The sequence below is a fragment of the Alosa alosa genome, chromosome 11, assembly GCF_017589495.1.
Source record: "Alosa alosa isolate M-15738 ecotype Scorff River chromosome 11, AALO_Geno_1.1, whole genome shotgun sequence".
In the NCBI taxonomy this organism is placed as follows: Eukaryota; Metazoa; Chordata; class Actinopteri; order Clupeiformes; family Clupeidae; genus Alosa; species Alosa alosa.
The window spans coordinates 21669140-21684624 of NC_063199.1; the positions used below are offsets into that span (position 1 = coordinate 21669140).

The 15485-nt window shown below is 47.3% G+C and overlaps 1 protein-coding gene across 2 annotated transcripts in view; it reads left to right on the plus strand.

The window, feature by feature from the left end:
• The window catches only part of arid3b (AT rich interactive domain 3B (BRIGHT-like)), a 29149-nt gene extending 14055 nt beyond the window's left edge, over positions 1-15094 (plus strand). Inside the window, exons 3-9 of one of the 2 annotated variants that reach the window (XM_048256586.1) lie at positions 513-590; positions 1380-1452; positions 10594-10777; positions 11263-11510; positions 12680-12961; positions 14109-14216; positions 14344-15094. In XM_048256586.1, coding sequence (XP_048112543.1) covers positions 513-590; positions 1380-1452; positions 10594-10777; positions 11263-11510; positions 12680-12961; positions 14109-14216; positions 14344-14486 — 1116 coding nt within the window. In that variant the 3' untranslated portion in view covers positions 14487-15094. The remainder of the gene's footprint in view (positions 1-512; positions 591-1379; positions 1453-10593; positions 10778-11262; positions 11511-12679; positions 12962-14108; positions 14217-14343) is intronic. The other variant, XM_048256587.1, reaches the window with a different exon arrangement.
• Positions 15095-15485: the final 391 nt, after the last annotated feature.

The following is a 15485-nucleotide window of genomic DNA, read 5'->3' on the forward strand; positions in this document are numbered from 1 at the left end:
TGCGCTACACACTTTTGTCCTCTGCCTTCGAGTTGATACTGTGATCTCCGGTATGTGAAGGCGGCACACTTGAATTTTTGCTACCCCAGAGCTAACTTGCAATGCAACTTGCCATTAAATTAGTTCTGGGGTAGCTAAATTCAAAGTGTGCCACCCTCATGTACCGAAGGCAGAGGACAAAAGTGTGTTCAGGAAAACGTCTGCATTTCAGACTTTTTTTGTCCCCGTGAGTTTAACACGTGTGATAATTCAAAATCCCCATGTTATCTCCCCATAGGAAAAATGCATGGTTGTGGCTAAGCGTTGCTGTGCTGTGCGTGGTTGTGGCTGAGCGTTGCTGTGCTGTGAGTGACTGCTGTGCGTGGTTGTGGCTGAATTTGCTGTGCTGTGAGTGAATGCTATGCGTGGTTATGGCTGAGTGTTGCTGTGCTGTGAGCGACTGCTGTGCGTGGTTGTGGCTGAGTGTGGCTTCTAGATCCATTAATGTGACCGTGTCCTTGTCATGTCTGCAGAATGGCAGCGCCGGCTGGAGTGAAGAGGGCGATGGAGGAAGAGGAGCCAAAGGAGAAGCATCCAGAGACTTTGCCAAGGTAACCATACCAACAGGAGCCACACAACACACACCTTACCTAATCAACAGGAACCACACAACACACACCTTACCTAATCAACAGGAACCACACAACACACACCTTACCTAATCAACAGGAACCCCAGCACAGTACACATTACAAAACACATCACACCACACCATTACCTTGAACCACATCATGCACTTCATTTAGAGACTGGCCACAACATAGATTTCCCTTCAACTGGAACCACAGGACAACCTCACAATCAGCTGGCATTAGCTTCAGCCTCACCACAATATAGCATTAGTTTCAGTGTCACCACAGGACGACCTCACCACAATATAGCATTAGCTTCAGCCTTGCCACAATATAGCTGATTGTGATGTATGTTAGTGAGTTGTTGGGAGATCGTGTTATGATGTGAGTTGGTGGGTGATCGTGTTATGATGTGTGTTAGTGAGTTGTTGGGTGATCGTGTTATGATGTGTGTTAGTGAGTTGTTGGGAGATTGTGTTATGATGTGTGTTAGTGAGTTGTTGGGTGATCGTGTTATGATGTGTGTTAGTGAGTTGTTGGGTGATCGTGTTATGATGTGTGTTAGTGAGTTGTTGGGAGATTGTGTTATGATGTGTGTTAGTGAGTTGTTGGGTGATCGTGTTATGATGTGTGTTAGTGAGTTGTTGGGAGATCGTGTTATGATGTGTGTTAGTGAGTTGTTGGGAGATCGTGTTGTGGTGATGTGTGTAAGTGAGATGTCCGGTGTCTGTGAGCATCCTCTAAAGTGTCCTTTTCTTCCCCCCTCAGCTTTATGAGCTGGACAGTGACCCCAACAGGAAGGAGTTCCTGGACGACCTTTTCACCTTCATGCAGAAGAGAGGTAGGCTGCCCTGTAACTCTATTGTAGGCTGCCCAGAAGTCCAGTGTGGGCTCTGCCCGGTCTCCTCTCCTGTGTCTCTCCTCTTTGGCCCCTCTTCCTGACTGTGTCACTGAGGGGAACTGGAGTGTGTGTGTGGCTCACTGGAGTGTGTGTGTGGCTCACTGGAGTGTGTGGGGACAGGAGGAGTGTGTGGCTCTCTGTGACATCTTAAAGGCGTCTTTTTGGGTCACATCAGAGGGTTAACAGCATGGTGTTAAACGGCAGTTGCAGTGCATTGACCCTCTGAGACGTCATGCGGTAATACGCACGCACACACACACACACACACACAGTCCAAAGATCTCATGCAGTAATCCAAACTCATTCTTAGCCCCGCCCCCTGTGAAATGAGTGTCACATGTTCCCATGGTGAGCTGTTGTCATGGTGAGATGTAACGGACATCATCATCTGACAGGCCAAGCTGTCAGTGACTTGGCTTGACGGGGCTGTTGACCCCACAGCTTTGGAGTTTAAACTCAACCAGATGGGGCAATCTATGCAGTAATCCAAACTCATTCTTAGCCCCTGCCCCTGTGAAATGAGTGTCACATGTTCCCATGGTGAGCTGTTGTCATGGTGAGATGTAACGGACATCATCATCTGACAGGCCAAGCTGTCAGTGACTTGGCTTGACGGGGCTGTTGACCCCACAGCTTTGGAGTTTAAACTCAACCAGATGGGGCACACACACACACACAGTCAAGATCTCATGCAGTAATCCAAACTCATTCTTAGCCCCGCCCCCTGTGAAATGAGTGTCACATGTTCCCATGGTGAGCTGTTGTCATGGTGAGATGTAACGGACATCATCATCTGACAGGCCAAGCTGTCAGTGACTTGGCTTGACGGGGCTGTTGACCCCACAGCTTTGGAGTTTAAACTCAACCAGATGGGGCACACACACACACACAGTCAAGATCTCATGCAGTAATCCAAACTCATTCTTAGCCCCGCCCCTGTGAAATGAGTGTCACATGTTCCCATGGTGAGCTGACACACACACACACACACACACTTATGTCATGTATTCATCATCAGTGTGTATAGAGTGTGTGTGTGTGTGTGCGCCTGCCCCCTCCCAACATGTTAATAATAACATAATAAGTTACTTACCTCTCCTTGTCTGAGGATAGTGCTGTGTGTGTGTGTGCATGCATGCGTGCGCACCCCCTCCACACACACACACATTATACTGTTTCAGTCTTATGATTTAAGGATTGTGTGTGTGTGTGTGTGTGTGTGTGTGTACATGAACAGTCCAGTCTTAGTTTGTATGTCAGTTGGCTCCATTGAGGATGATTAATGATGTGTGTGTGGTTGAAACTGGAGTAGGGTGAAGGTGCTTTCTCATGTGGGTTAGTGGTGTGCTTCCTGTCTGGCGTTGGAACCCGCCTGAGCTCTCCTGTCTCACTGAGGAGTTGCGGGCCTTTGTGTTAGGACCCTGATGCACAGGCAGAGAGTGAAGCGGCGAGTGCAGACACGTCCTGCAGCAGGGGACCCCTCACATGCAGCCAACTGCGTTGTACTGTGTCTTGTCTGTGTGTGTGTGAAACTGCTCATTGTAGCACTGGTTGTGTGTGTGTGTGTGTGTGTGTGTGTGTGTGTGTGTGTGTGTGTGTGTGTGTGTGTGTGTGTGTGTGTGTGTGTGTGTGTGTGTGTGTGAAGCTAATTGATTTGTAGCACTGGTTATAAAATGTATGTGTGAAGCTGAAGCTGTTAATTGTAGCGCTGGTTATAAAGTGTGTGTGGAGCTGCTCATTGTAGTGCTGGTTATAAAGTGTGTGTGTGCGTGTGGAGCTGCTCATTGTAGCGCTGGTTATAATGTGTGGGTGTGTGTGGAGTTGATTATTGTAGCGCTGGTTATAAAGTGTGTGTGTGTCTGCTGATACAGAGCAATATCTTTATTATAATCTTATCAGTTTATTGGCCTTGTTCTTATGTAGTCCACAAATCTGCAGGCCTCGTACACGCAACTTGCACACGCGCACACACACACACACAGAGTGTCTGCAGCATGTGCCAGTGCTGTGCCAAAGGTATTGTTCTTCAGACTGAATCTTTGAAACCTGATGAGACTGTAAAGAAGTATGCCTGTGTAAAGAAGAGCTGGAGAGTGTGTGTGTGTGTTGGGGGTTGGGGTGGTGGTCACTGGATTAAGGGGCCCCCTGTCCCACAGCGGATGATTAATGAGGCTCTAAAAGTTTGGGGCCCCCACCCCACCTTTGATATTGGTAATCTGATGGACAGTGCAGGAACCGAGAGCGCAGCAGGACAGGGTCCTGTGTGTGTGTGTGTGGTGGACAGAACTGAGGAAGAGATGCGAGATTGATGAGTGATCTATGGCCACTGATGGTGTAAGAGGTGAACATCGAGAGAGGTGTGTGGGGGGGGGGGGGTTCCAGTGGAGTAGAGGGGGGAAAACCATCTGTTAGAGAGTGTGTAGGTGTGATAGTGGAAGACCATCAAGACATAACACTCAGAGAGACAATCATAAATAAGAGATGAGAAAAGCAGACCAAACTTGGTCACAGCACACACACACACTCCGCAAATCTCCCTCTTTTCTCTGTCTTTCCTTCTGCCCCACACACACACACACTACCCCCTTCCAGTGTTAAGCGCTCTCTCTTCCTCCTTAATTATCAACAGAATGCTGAGGGATTTGGCTTCCTTAAGCTCCTACAATGGACTTGATCACACAATCACCACTAGCGATCTGCGCAGTTTTGTGTGTGTGTGTGTGTGTGTGTGTGTGTGTGTGTGTGTGTGCGTGTGCTGCATTCTGGTCATTATGTTTGAATGAGCTAGATAAGGTTTCTCTGGTGCCCCTGTCCGTTGACATGTTAGTTTCATGCTTGATGTTTTTGTTTGTTCCAGACCAGCTGATCAGACTTTAGTACTTTAATCAGCTGATCAGACTTTAGTACTTTTAATCAGAGTTGAGTTGAAACTGGGTCACATGCTTCTAAACACTACCCACTCCTCTTGCATTTGTGTGTGTGTGTGCGCGCGCGCTTCTAAAGACTGCCCACTCCTCTTGCATTTGGAGGTGTGTGTGTGTGTGTGTGTGTGTGGAGGTGGTCTTCAGATTTAAGATTAGGTGCTGGTGTGGGCTTCCATGGTTGTGGGTGTCTTTGGGCGCCTACCCTGGTGTGTGTGTGTGAGCGAGAGAGAGAGAGAGAGTAGGGAGGAGCGAGAATTCTCAAGCCTCTAACAGTACTTGTATTGTTTTTCTCCGTTATGATTGATTTTGGGTGACCCAGTTCAAGAGTGGAATGTGGAAGTGTGTGTGTGTGTGTGTGTGTGAGGTGCTGGGGCTCAAGAGTCTGTAGTTGTAGTCTGTAGTGTGATGCATCTGGTTAGTGTGTGTGTGTAAATACAGGCTAGGCATTGTGGATGTGTGTTTGTGTTTGAAGCATGTGCGTGTGTGTGCGCCAGCAGTTTCAGTGCTGCAGGCAATAAAAATGAGTTTCTGAGGTGTAGTGTTGGCTGACGAGGCTTACTCAAGCAGCTGCCTCAAGTAGTAGAGACAGACAGACACACACACTCAGAGACACACACACACACACACACACACACACACACACACACACACACACACAGAGCTGTGTCTACTAGTAGAACACCTACCCCCACCCCAGGCCAAGATTGCAGTGTCTGTGGTCGCACACTGGACAGGCTGAAGCGTGGGAGAAAAAGCGCAGTTAGAAGTGTGTGTGTGTGTGTGCAGTTAGAATGGCGGCCCCAATGTTACTCTGGACTGTGTGTTTCCATGTTGCTCAGAGGTGTGTGTGATGTGGACGGCTTGTTTGGATTCTGCTGTTACACTTTCAGAAATGAGACGTCCCTCGTCCAGGCAGGCTCACGGAAACAGGAAGTTGTGAGGTTGTTGCAAGGAGGGTGGAATTCCACTGTGTGTGTGTGTGTGTGTGTGTGTGTGTGCGTGCGCCAGGGCATCGGCTGGCCTATTTAATGCTGAGATGTGGTGTCTGAGTCGTGTGCCCCCTGTGTATGTGGTGTCTGTGGCGATGTGTGTGTGTACGTGGCGCTCCCTGTGTGTGTGTGTGTGTGTGTGTATGTACGTAGCGCTCCCTAGGTCTCTCACTCTGTTGTGTGTGTCTGTCTCTCTGTCTCTGTCTCTGTCTGTCTGTCTCTCTCTCTCTCTCTCTCTCTCTCTCTCTCTCTCTCTCTCTCTCTCTCTCTCTCTCTCTCTCTCTCTCTCTCTCTCTCTCTCTCTCTCTCTCTCTCTCTCTCTCTCTCTCTCTCTCTCTCTCTCTCTCTCTCTCAGCTTAACCTTCGTCTTCTGTGAGCTCTCCCCACTCTGCTATGCACTTATAAAACTATTTTTGTGCTCAGGGCTGAAAGGAACTCAACGCTGTGTGTGTACAAGAGACACACACAGAGAGAGAAGAGCTCACAGAAGACTAAGGTTAAGCTCAACCGCCCTGCTGGGGTGTGTGTTTATAGCGTAGCGCAGCATTCCTTTAACTGCTACTGGCCAACAATAGCCATTGTTCCTGAGTACCCCGTCCTGGTAGATCTGCCCCTCTGGTCTGTCGTTCTGATCTGTCCCTTCTGATCTGCCCCCTCTGATCTGTCGTTCTGGTCTGCCCCCTCTGGTCTGCCCCCTCTGGTCTGGCCCCTCTGGTCTGTTTTGGTCTGCCCCCTCTGGTCTGTTCTGCACACTCCAGCAGATGATGGAAGAATAGGGACTGAACGTGCTGTTGAGTGGGGACTGCCAGAAGCGCTATGGCTAGTGTTAGCGTGTGTGTGTGTGTGTGTGTGTGTGTGTGTGTGTGTGTGTGTGTGTGTGTGTCTATATATAGTCCAGGGGCCACATCCAGCGTGTTGGGGTGTGTGTGTGTGTGTGTGTGTGTCTATATATAGTCCAGGGGCCACATCCAGCGACCTCCTTTTGACTGGAGAGGGGTTGAGTGAAGCCACTTATTAAAAATAAATGACCGTCATTACGCTGTTAATCGCATGTTAGCTGTGGCGCATGAAATGGACACGAGGAACAGGCAGTCGTATCATCTGTCATTTCTCTGATGCATCTGATGTCTCATTTAGGGATGTAGGCTATGTGCTATGTGGAGTGTGTCTGATCTTTTGAAAAGTTCTCTGAAGTCATTTACCCTCGATGCCTCTGCGGGCTTGTTTCTGCTGTGTTTGATTTCGCAAACAGTATGGCGCTGAACACTCACTCGAGCGGTGTGTGTGTGTGTTACAGTAAACAGTACACTTACGTGAGCGCTCTGGGAAGGCCAATGTTTGTTTTCTTTTTTACATTTATTCCAAGCCTGATGTAGTCGATGTAAATATAGATCTATTTTTTTTGTGGCGGGGGGGGCTGACCTCCTGTGTTAGTAAAGGTCATTAATGCCATTAACACAGATTGCCTCCGCCCCCCACTGACAGCTGACCAACAGACTGTACTGCTATGGGATATCAGTTATAGATGGATAAGCTGTGTGGTCACTTTAGCCATGTGACTGCTTTAGCTTTATGACTTTGGCTGTGTGACTGATATGATCACTTTACTTACATGACTACTTAAAGATGGTATGTAGGGGAACAACTACCCATTTTTTGTATAAGTATATATACTTTTTTGATCCCATGAGGGAAATTTGGTCTCTGCATTTAACCCAATCGGTGAATTAGTGAAACACAAACAGCACACAGTGTACACACAGTGAGGTGAAGCACACACTAATCCCGGCGCAGTGAGCTGCCTGCTACAACAGCGGCGCTCGGGGAGCAGTGAGGGGTTAGGTGCCTTGCTTAAGGGCACTTCAGCCGCAGCCCACTGGTCGGGGCTCGATCCGGCAACCCTCAGGTTACAAGTCCAGAGTGCTAACCAGTGGGCCACGGCTGCTCAAAGGGGTGTGCAACAACAATATTGACATTTCCGTTTGGAAAAGTGCATCATGAGCCTGATAGCCACCTAGCTATCTGAATGGAATATGTTATGTTTCAATCGGCATATCATGTGCTTCATGGAAATGCTTAGCTGAATGAAAACATTATTGAAGACTCACCAACTCAATTCTTCAGAGGCAAAGAAGTCATCTTTATATACATGTTACAAGTCAGTGAGTAAGCTACAGCCAATGTTAAAGAGCTCTCTCACCAACCTGAGCTTATGATGAGGCACTGGGAAATTGAAAACTGAAGAAATTGACACTTCTTCTGGCCTCCCTTTGTTGAATTCATAATTTCCTTTTAAAAGTGTCTTATTTAATAGGAGATGGCAACAATGACAAGCCAGCTAGTGCCTCTTATCTACTTTTGCATACTCAAGATGCGTTATAGTGTGTAGTAACGTTCAAGGTAGAGCTGCATGGAAATTGAGAAGACCCAAAAAGTATCATCCTTGCATGTTTGATCAATAGCTCATTTTCAAAGGTTTTAATGCTCAATCAGAATAAAAACTATAGTTTGTGAAAAATATATTCTGAGTTGTTTGCGTTGAGTGTGAGATCCGGGGCTGCTAAGATAGCGTTAGAGCTAGATAAACTTGAACGTTACCTGAACGCCCCATCGCTTTGGCACCCCCCCATGGCGTAGTGCCCCTTTGCTGTGCTGTCCCTCCCTTTTTGCGCCACTGATGGTATGGGGAGGTTTTTAGCTTACAATGATTTAGAAATAGCAACAGAATGTGAAGGAATAACTGTTTGGATGTCCAGAGCACCTCTTGTGCTCTTGTGTTGTCCAGATATCCACCAAGTTAGCATGCTAACCAGCTGGCGCTGAGCAGCCTCTAGTAATACCATGTTGTACTACGTGGGGCCGCTGTTATTAAACACAATTCAAGTCAGTGGAAGAGTCCTGTGTGGCTACGTTCTAGACCACCTGAAGCCTACAGAATCGCCCATTGAAGCTTTATGACTACTTTAGCAATGTGACTCCTTTAGCGTTTGCGCTGCTCTGTGGTTGGAGCCTGTGCTGATCTGCATGACCTCAGGAGAGTGGCCACGCCTGACAGTCATGCTGCAGGGTCCATGACTCAAACACACACCTATGGGTCACAGGTGTGTGTGTGTGTGTGTGTGTCTGTGTCCTGGTGCTAAAAATGTGTTTCTGACCCAGACATAGCCACCTTCTGCATTTTATATGTGGCAACACGTCCTGTGGAAACTATAGAAACATTGCAAGTGTATGTGTGTTTGAGTGTATTTTTAGTTTGAAACAGTTTTGGCCATGCAATGAACTCTCCATAAGACCACCACAGTCGTATCCCACATCTTGTCTCATTATGATGTGTGTGTTTGGTGGGGAGAGGACCACCAACACCTGCAGCACACATATGTGAGGTGCAATATGTTTACGTGTCCATATGTGTGATGCAGGTGGGCGTTGGGAAGTGCAGTATGCGCACTGGCTAATTTAAGACATAATCTCAACTCTGAGCCAATCCCCCCTAACCACACACACACACACACACACACACACACACACACACACACACACACAGTGATTAATTGGTTTTATTCTAAGACTAATTCAATGTGTGAGTGTAGGGATTGAGCAGGCATTATGTTTGCTCAAAGGGTCCCTCCCTTCCCCCTCCCTTCATGAGTAGAGTCAGGTCTGTGTGTGTGAGAGAGTGTGTTGTTGTTGTGATATGTGTTGTTGTGATATGTGTTGTTGTGATATGTGTGTGAGTGTATGTTACAATGTGTCTTTACTCCTTCAGCGGAGTAGTTAACGTGTGTGTGTGTGTTTGTATTAAGTGGACCCAATCCCTCCAAATGAGCTTCATTAGGTTGGGGTGTGTGGCTGTGTATCCACGCGCCCCCTGCTGAGGGCCGTCCCAGATTAAGAGTCATGCACTGCCCCCGGGGCAGTAGCGGGGTGGGGGAGGGGTAGCAGAGGGCCACAGCTCGTTGCCCTTATTAATGAGCCCACACGTGGTCATTAATAATCCCCCCACTGGCCACTACATGGGGACATGGAGTCCTGTGGGGGGCAGGGTATCCTGTGGGGGACATGGAGTCCTGTGGGGGACATGGAGTCCTGTGGGGACATGGAGTCCTGTGGGGGGCAGGGTATCCTGTGGGGGACATGGAGTCCTGTGGGGGGCAGGGTATCCTGTGGGGGGCAGGGTATCCTGTGGGGGACATGGAGTCCTGTGGGGGGCAGGGTATCCTGTGGGGGACATGGAGTCCTGTGGGGGGCAGGGTATCCTGTGGGGGGCAGGGTATCCTGTGTTGGGACTGGGAAGGGCAGATGGGGCCACTACCGAGACACAGAAACCCTTTAGGGCCTGTCCAAACGACGCTGGTTTTTTTTAAACCTCTTTTTTTTTTTTTTTTTTTTTTTTTAGCGGTTAGGCCTTATGTCCACACGACCCTGGCATTTTAGGAGGCTGTACCCGATCTTTTAAACAGGGTTCCAAAGTGGTGTGTTTGTTTTGTTTTTTTTTAATCTCAACACAGCCCCACGCCTGCACCCAGCCACCACACTCGACTTGACACTCTGCTTGTCAGAATAAATCAAGCCATTTGTTTGGCATATTAAAAAGTAATACTTTTCCCCCCATCATGATTTCTGTGCACGCGGTATCAGCCTTTTGTGGCTAAGTTAGAAGCACACCATCAGCTTACTACATACTCTGACTAACACATGTTAATTTCTCCATTGTAACTTGCCCTATACCAGACCTAATGCAAAACGTAAAAACATTTCCCGTAGTCTGCTTATCTCATGCGACAGCTTTTGGAATGTTTGTCTCTTTGTCGCAAATTATTGTGAAGCCTCTGCACAGTCACGGCGCCATCAACTGGCCTGGCATATGCACTACAGCGCTTTCTGTTGGTTTCACCTCTTTGTGTGGACGTGACCTTTTTTTTTTTTTTTTTTTTTTTTTTTTTTTTTTTTTAAACCAGTGTCATTAAAGGTGTGAAACCGGTAAGAAAAAATATACCCAATGGTGTGTGTGTGTGCGTGCGTGAATGTGAGTGTTTCATGTATCCTTGGAACTGTAAAACTCATAATAGCCTGTTGAACTGCTTTGGATATCAGAAAATTAGATTCCTAATGAAACTTGATTTGTAAAAATGATGAAAATATAAAACATGTTTGTGTGTCCTCCTCAGGGACCCCAGTGAACCGCATCCCTATCATGGCAAAGCAAGTGCTGGACCTCTACAAGCTCTTCAAGTTGGTCACTGAGAAGGGAGGCCTGGTTGAGGTCATCAATAAGAAGATCTGGAGAGAGATCACCAAAGGCCTCAACCTACCTACCTCCATCACCAGTGCTGCCTTTACGCTCCGCACACAGTAAGAGACACACACACACACACACACACACACACACACACAGTCTTTGAGAGTGGGGAGGATTGGTTAGTAGTTCTCTAAATATGACATAGTGGTATGCATCTGTATGCATGTTTTCACGTTGAGGCTGAAGTACTTGTGGATATTGTTTATCTACTGTAATTTCCCAACTATTAGCCGCGGCTTATACATTGATTTTGCACAATTTCTTCAGCTAGGATGTTAATACACACAGGGGCAGTTAATATGGTATTAATGTGGTTTTGTTTCTTTTAACTTTAAAACACTGTCCTGCGGCTTATACACAGGAAATTACTGTAAATACTTTAATAAACAAGTGTTAAACTTCTCTGTCGCTCGTGCTCTCTTTCAGGTATATGAAGTGCTGTACGGTACCTTGCGAGTGTTAAACCTTTCTTTCTTTCTTTCTTTCTTTCTTTCTTTCTTTCTTTCTTTCTTTCTTTCTTTCTCTCACTGTCTCTCAGGTATATGAAGTACCTGTACCCTTACGAGTGTGAGAAGAAGGGTCTGAGTTCTCCAGGTGAGCTCCAGGCGGCCATCGACAGTAACCGGCGTGAGGGCCGCCGTCCCAGTTACAGCAACAGCCTGTACCGCTTCTCGCCGTCCCCCAGCGGAACCTCCCACATCCTCACCCCGCCCAAGGTCCACCTGCCCTCCTCCGCCCACAACGGCCTGCAGGAGAGCGGCAGCCCTGCCCTCAAGAAGGGCACAGGTACGACACACCTGAGACAGATGGTAGGGGTGATGGGCACAGGTATGACACACCTGAGACAGAGGGCAGGGATGACTGGCACAGATACGACGGGTACAGGCATTATTGCTAGTGCAGGGTTCGTGATGATGGGAACAGGTAGAACACACCTGAGACAAAAGGTAGGGATGAATAGGAAACAAATACTAGATCATACGGCGTCATATTTGGATGGTGGATTTGATGGTGTATGTCATACAGTGTCATGTTTGGATGGTGGATTTTGATGGTGGGTGGGAGGGGCTTAAAAATGTTTTAAAGGACAAGTTCGGTATTTTACACTATATAATTCTGGGATTATTTCTATTTTTTTATTTAATCAAATGTTCATACAAATTCACAAAGTTCTCATCAAGTGAGTGAAAGTTAGAATGGTGGTCATTTCAGATGTTTTTGTTTATGAAGTTCACTTCATAAAACTCTCCTAGTTTGAGAACTTTAAATTATTTGTAGGATATTGCTTGTTCACAACTTGAGCTGTGTATGCAAAGACAGAGTTCAGAGTTCACACATTGTAAATAAAATATACTTTTGGGACTCTCTTTGGGACTATTGGGACTAGTATTATTATCATTTGAGCTACATTTTACATGGCATGATGGCAATATAAACACAGCTAACAATGGTATTACAACAGTCCATTACATTTAATCATTGGCTACTGCAATGCAGTAGCCAATGATTAAATGTAATGGAATATTCAACTAAGGTAGACTGTTGTTCACAGCACTAAGCTATTTATGGACTGATCTACTCTCTGAGTCTCTGGCCCTCTCTTAGAGCCAGGCATAGTGAAGTGGCCCTCGGAAGAAAAAGTTTGGGGACCACTGGTGTAGAGTATGTGGAAATGGTACAGTATGTACAGTTGTGCTCTCTGGTGCCCCCTCCTGTCAGATTATGTCCTGGATGATTGTCATGTTCAGGGGTTTTAAACGAGATCAGCTTGTGACCGTGTTGACCAGAGCTTGGTATGCCGCATAGAGTAGAGTTATCTATAGGATTCTTTGTTCCTTTTTGATACTGGAAACTCTCTGGTGTCTATCTTGTGTTCAAATTATCTTTCTCTAACCTCGCTTTCTCATTCTCTCTCTCTCTCTCCCCCTCTCTCTCTCTGTCTTTCTCTTTCTCAGTGCCGGAGGAGGGTCCTGCGTCCATGTTGCCGGGGCGACTGCCCCTGGCGTTGGCGCTTGGTCACCAGCAGCAGCTGGCGCGTGCGGCGACCCTGGAGCAGCTGCGTGAGCGTCTTGAGACAGGCATGGGCATGGGGGCGGGCGCGCTGGATGGACAGGACCGCAGCATGGCACGGCTGGCCGAGGAGCAGCACCGACTCCTGCAGCAAGCCTTCCAGCACAACCTGCTGGCCATGGCCTCGCAGGTCAACCCTGCCGGGCTGCACCTTGGAGCACCAAAAGGTACCGAGAGACGCACGCACATACATACACATTCACATACACACACATGGTGTTGTTAAGCATGACGCACAAGCGGAGTGCCTAAAACCCCCCTTAGCTGTTCTAAAATCAGTGTAACCTACGGACTCAAGTGGCGTATTGCTTTTCTAAAACGGTTACTACATATATCTGGCAAGATTTCATAAAATAAAGGCACAGCAACGAGAAATGTAACAATGTATTCATAGATAATCATTCTTCCACCAAGAAATATATTTTCTCTATCAGAATAGTTGCCAAGCAACTTCGAGACACAGCTACTCTAATTTTTGTATCGAGATGTGGCAGTACAGTGATATAAAACGAAATGCGGTACAGCGGCATCAAATGCGATTCAGCCAATCATAATCAAGGACCGGAACTATCCGTTTTAGAAGTTGCATATTAATGCCACGTTCCAGTTTTCTCGTAAAACGACTCATGTTTGGGAATGATGTCACATCCGATGGGTGCAGCCATCTTGGTATTTCAAACTCCGGGTACTCTGGGTTCGAACAAGCTGAACTAGTCGGGATATAACTTCCTGCCAATTCCTGTGAGTAAGTAGCTTGAGAATAAAACTCAGTAACCGACTTGGGAGGACAAATGGAATGCAGCATAATGTTTCTAAAGGAGGCTAATGTAGCCTAACTGTACACACACCGCCGCCCCTGTCAAGGACTCATTTTACGTTCAATCATGTTCTATCTTAGTACTTTATTCTATTCGGTTGGTTGTTGGTCGCTGAACCGCGTCATAGCTCATTACCATAAAGTTGACTTTCTGCTTGATGCTCAAGTCGCTCAAGACGCCCAAAATGCAACGCCAGCGGATTTGCCGCTTCTGGCAGCTGAGAGAAGCCGGCTTCCATTGAAAATGACTTCCTGAATCTTTGCAAGCTCAAGTCGGCGGTGGTGTGTATGTACAGTAAGGGTGTTAATGTTTCTAAAGGATGCTAATGTAGCCAAAGGGCCAAACTAAATGCGGATACTTTGGTGATATGGTTGAGTTTGGGTGGAGTTTGATCTGGCTTAAAGAAGCTAATGTTGCTAAATGAGAATATTATGGTGATGTGGAGTTGGGGTGATGTTTGGTCACGCTAAACTAAAAGGATCTTTTTGCCTCCCAGCAGAGGACAAGCAAGACAAACAGAAGCAGGACATGTCTCTCAGCATCTCCTCCAATGGATCCACCAGCATCACTGTGTCTGTGGAAGTCAACGGAACTGTCTACACAGGTGTGTGTGTGTGTGAAAAAAAAAAAAATGCTGCAAACCATGGCGTGTTGGAGTTTATTACCCTGTGTGTGTGTGTGTGTGTGTGTGTGTGATGTAACCTGTCCTCTCCCTCTCTTCCCCTCTGCAGGGACGCTGTATGCCCAGAAGGTCTCTGGCGGGGTGCCCACCTGCTCCACAGCGACCCCTGCTGGCCAGAGTGGAAGTCCTAATGTGTCCTCCTCATCCAAAGGCCCCAGCTCAGCTGACCCCCCCAGCTGCACCTCCCCATAACCTCCCCATACCCCAACCCCCACACACACACACACACACACACACACACATTTTGCATCTCCAGTCTCTGGAGGGGTGAGATGACACCCCCACCCCACCCAACAGGCTCTCAGCAGCACCCTATGACCCCTACCCAACCAAATCCAGACGCCTATGACAAACACACACACACACACACGTCGCCTCAGGAAGGAGTCTCAAAGTGAATGTACTGAACTTTTTAAAAATGGAAAACAAACTGCAACACGATTACCTCATATTTTTAGCCCTCATACTGTTCAAGGAGAAGAATGTGTTACTTTACTAACGTGTGGATGTCGTAATACACATAAGCAGTCACACATGAATAAATATACACACACACACACACTCACACATTCACACATTTACATACACAAGCAATGCAATTATAGTAGTAGAGTAGATTGCTCTGCCAAACTACTGTAGTGTGTGTTGAAGTTTAAGTGTGTCACACACCTCAAACATACCTCACCTGGAGGAGTCCACACACACACACACACATACACATACCCACTTTATATGGAGGAGTCTACAGATGCACACACATCTACCTCAAGGAGTCTGCGCGCATGCACGCACACCTTACCTCATGGATCCTCCATGCACATACACACACACACCTTACCTCATAGAGTCTGCACACACACACCTCACCTCACCTCATAGTCTGCACACACACACACACACACACACACACACACCTTACCTCAGCTCATAGAGTCTGTATCCACTTCTCAGGTTGTCCTCAGGAACTGCAGACGAACTCTGGGAGAAATCTCAGCACATGACTCAGCTCACCTGACCTCACCTCACGCTGTGTTGTGTTGCGTTGGGTTATGTTGCACTGCGCTTATCTCAGCTGCCCACCAGAGGGCGCTGTGCTCTGTGAGCGGAGAGGTCCTCACTCTTCTCTCCCACAACCCACTGCAGCTGCATGTTACAATCAATGAACTTTGACCCCGGGAATGTGGCGTGTGT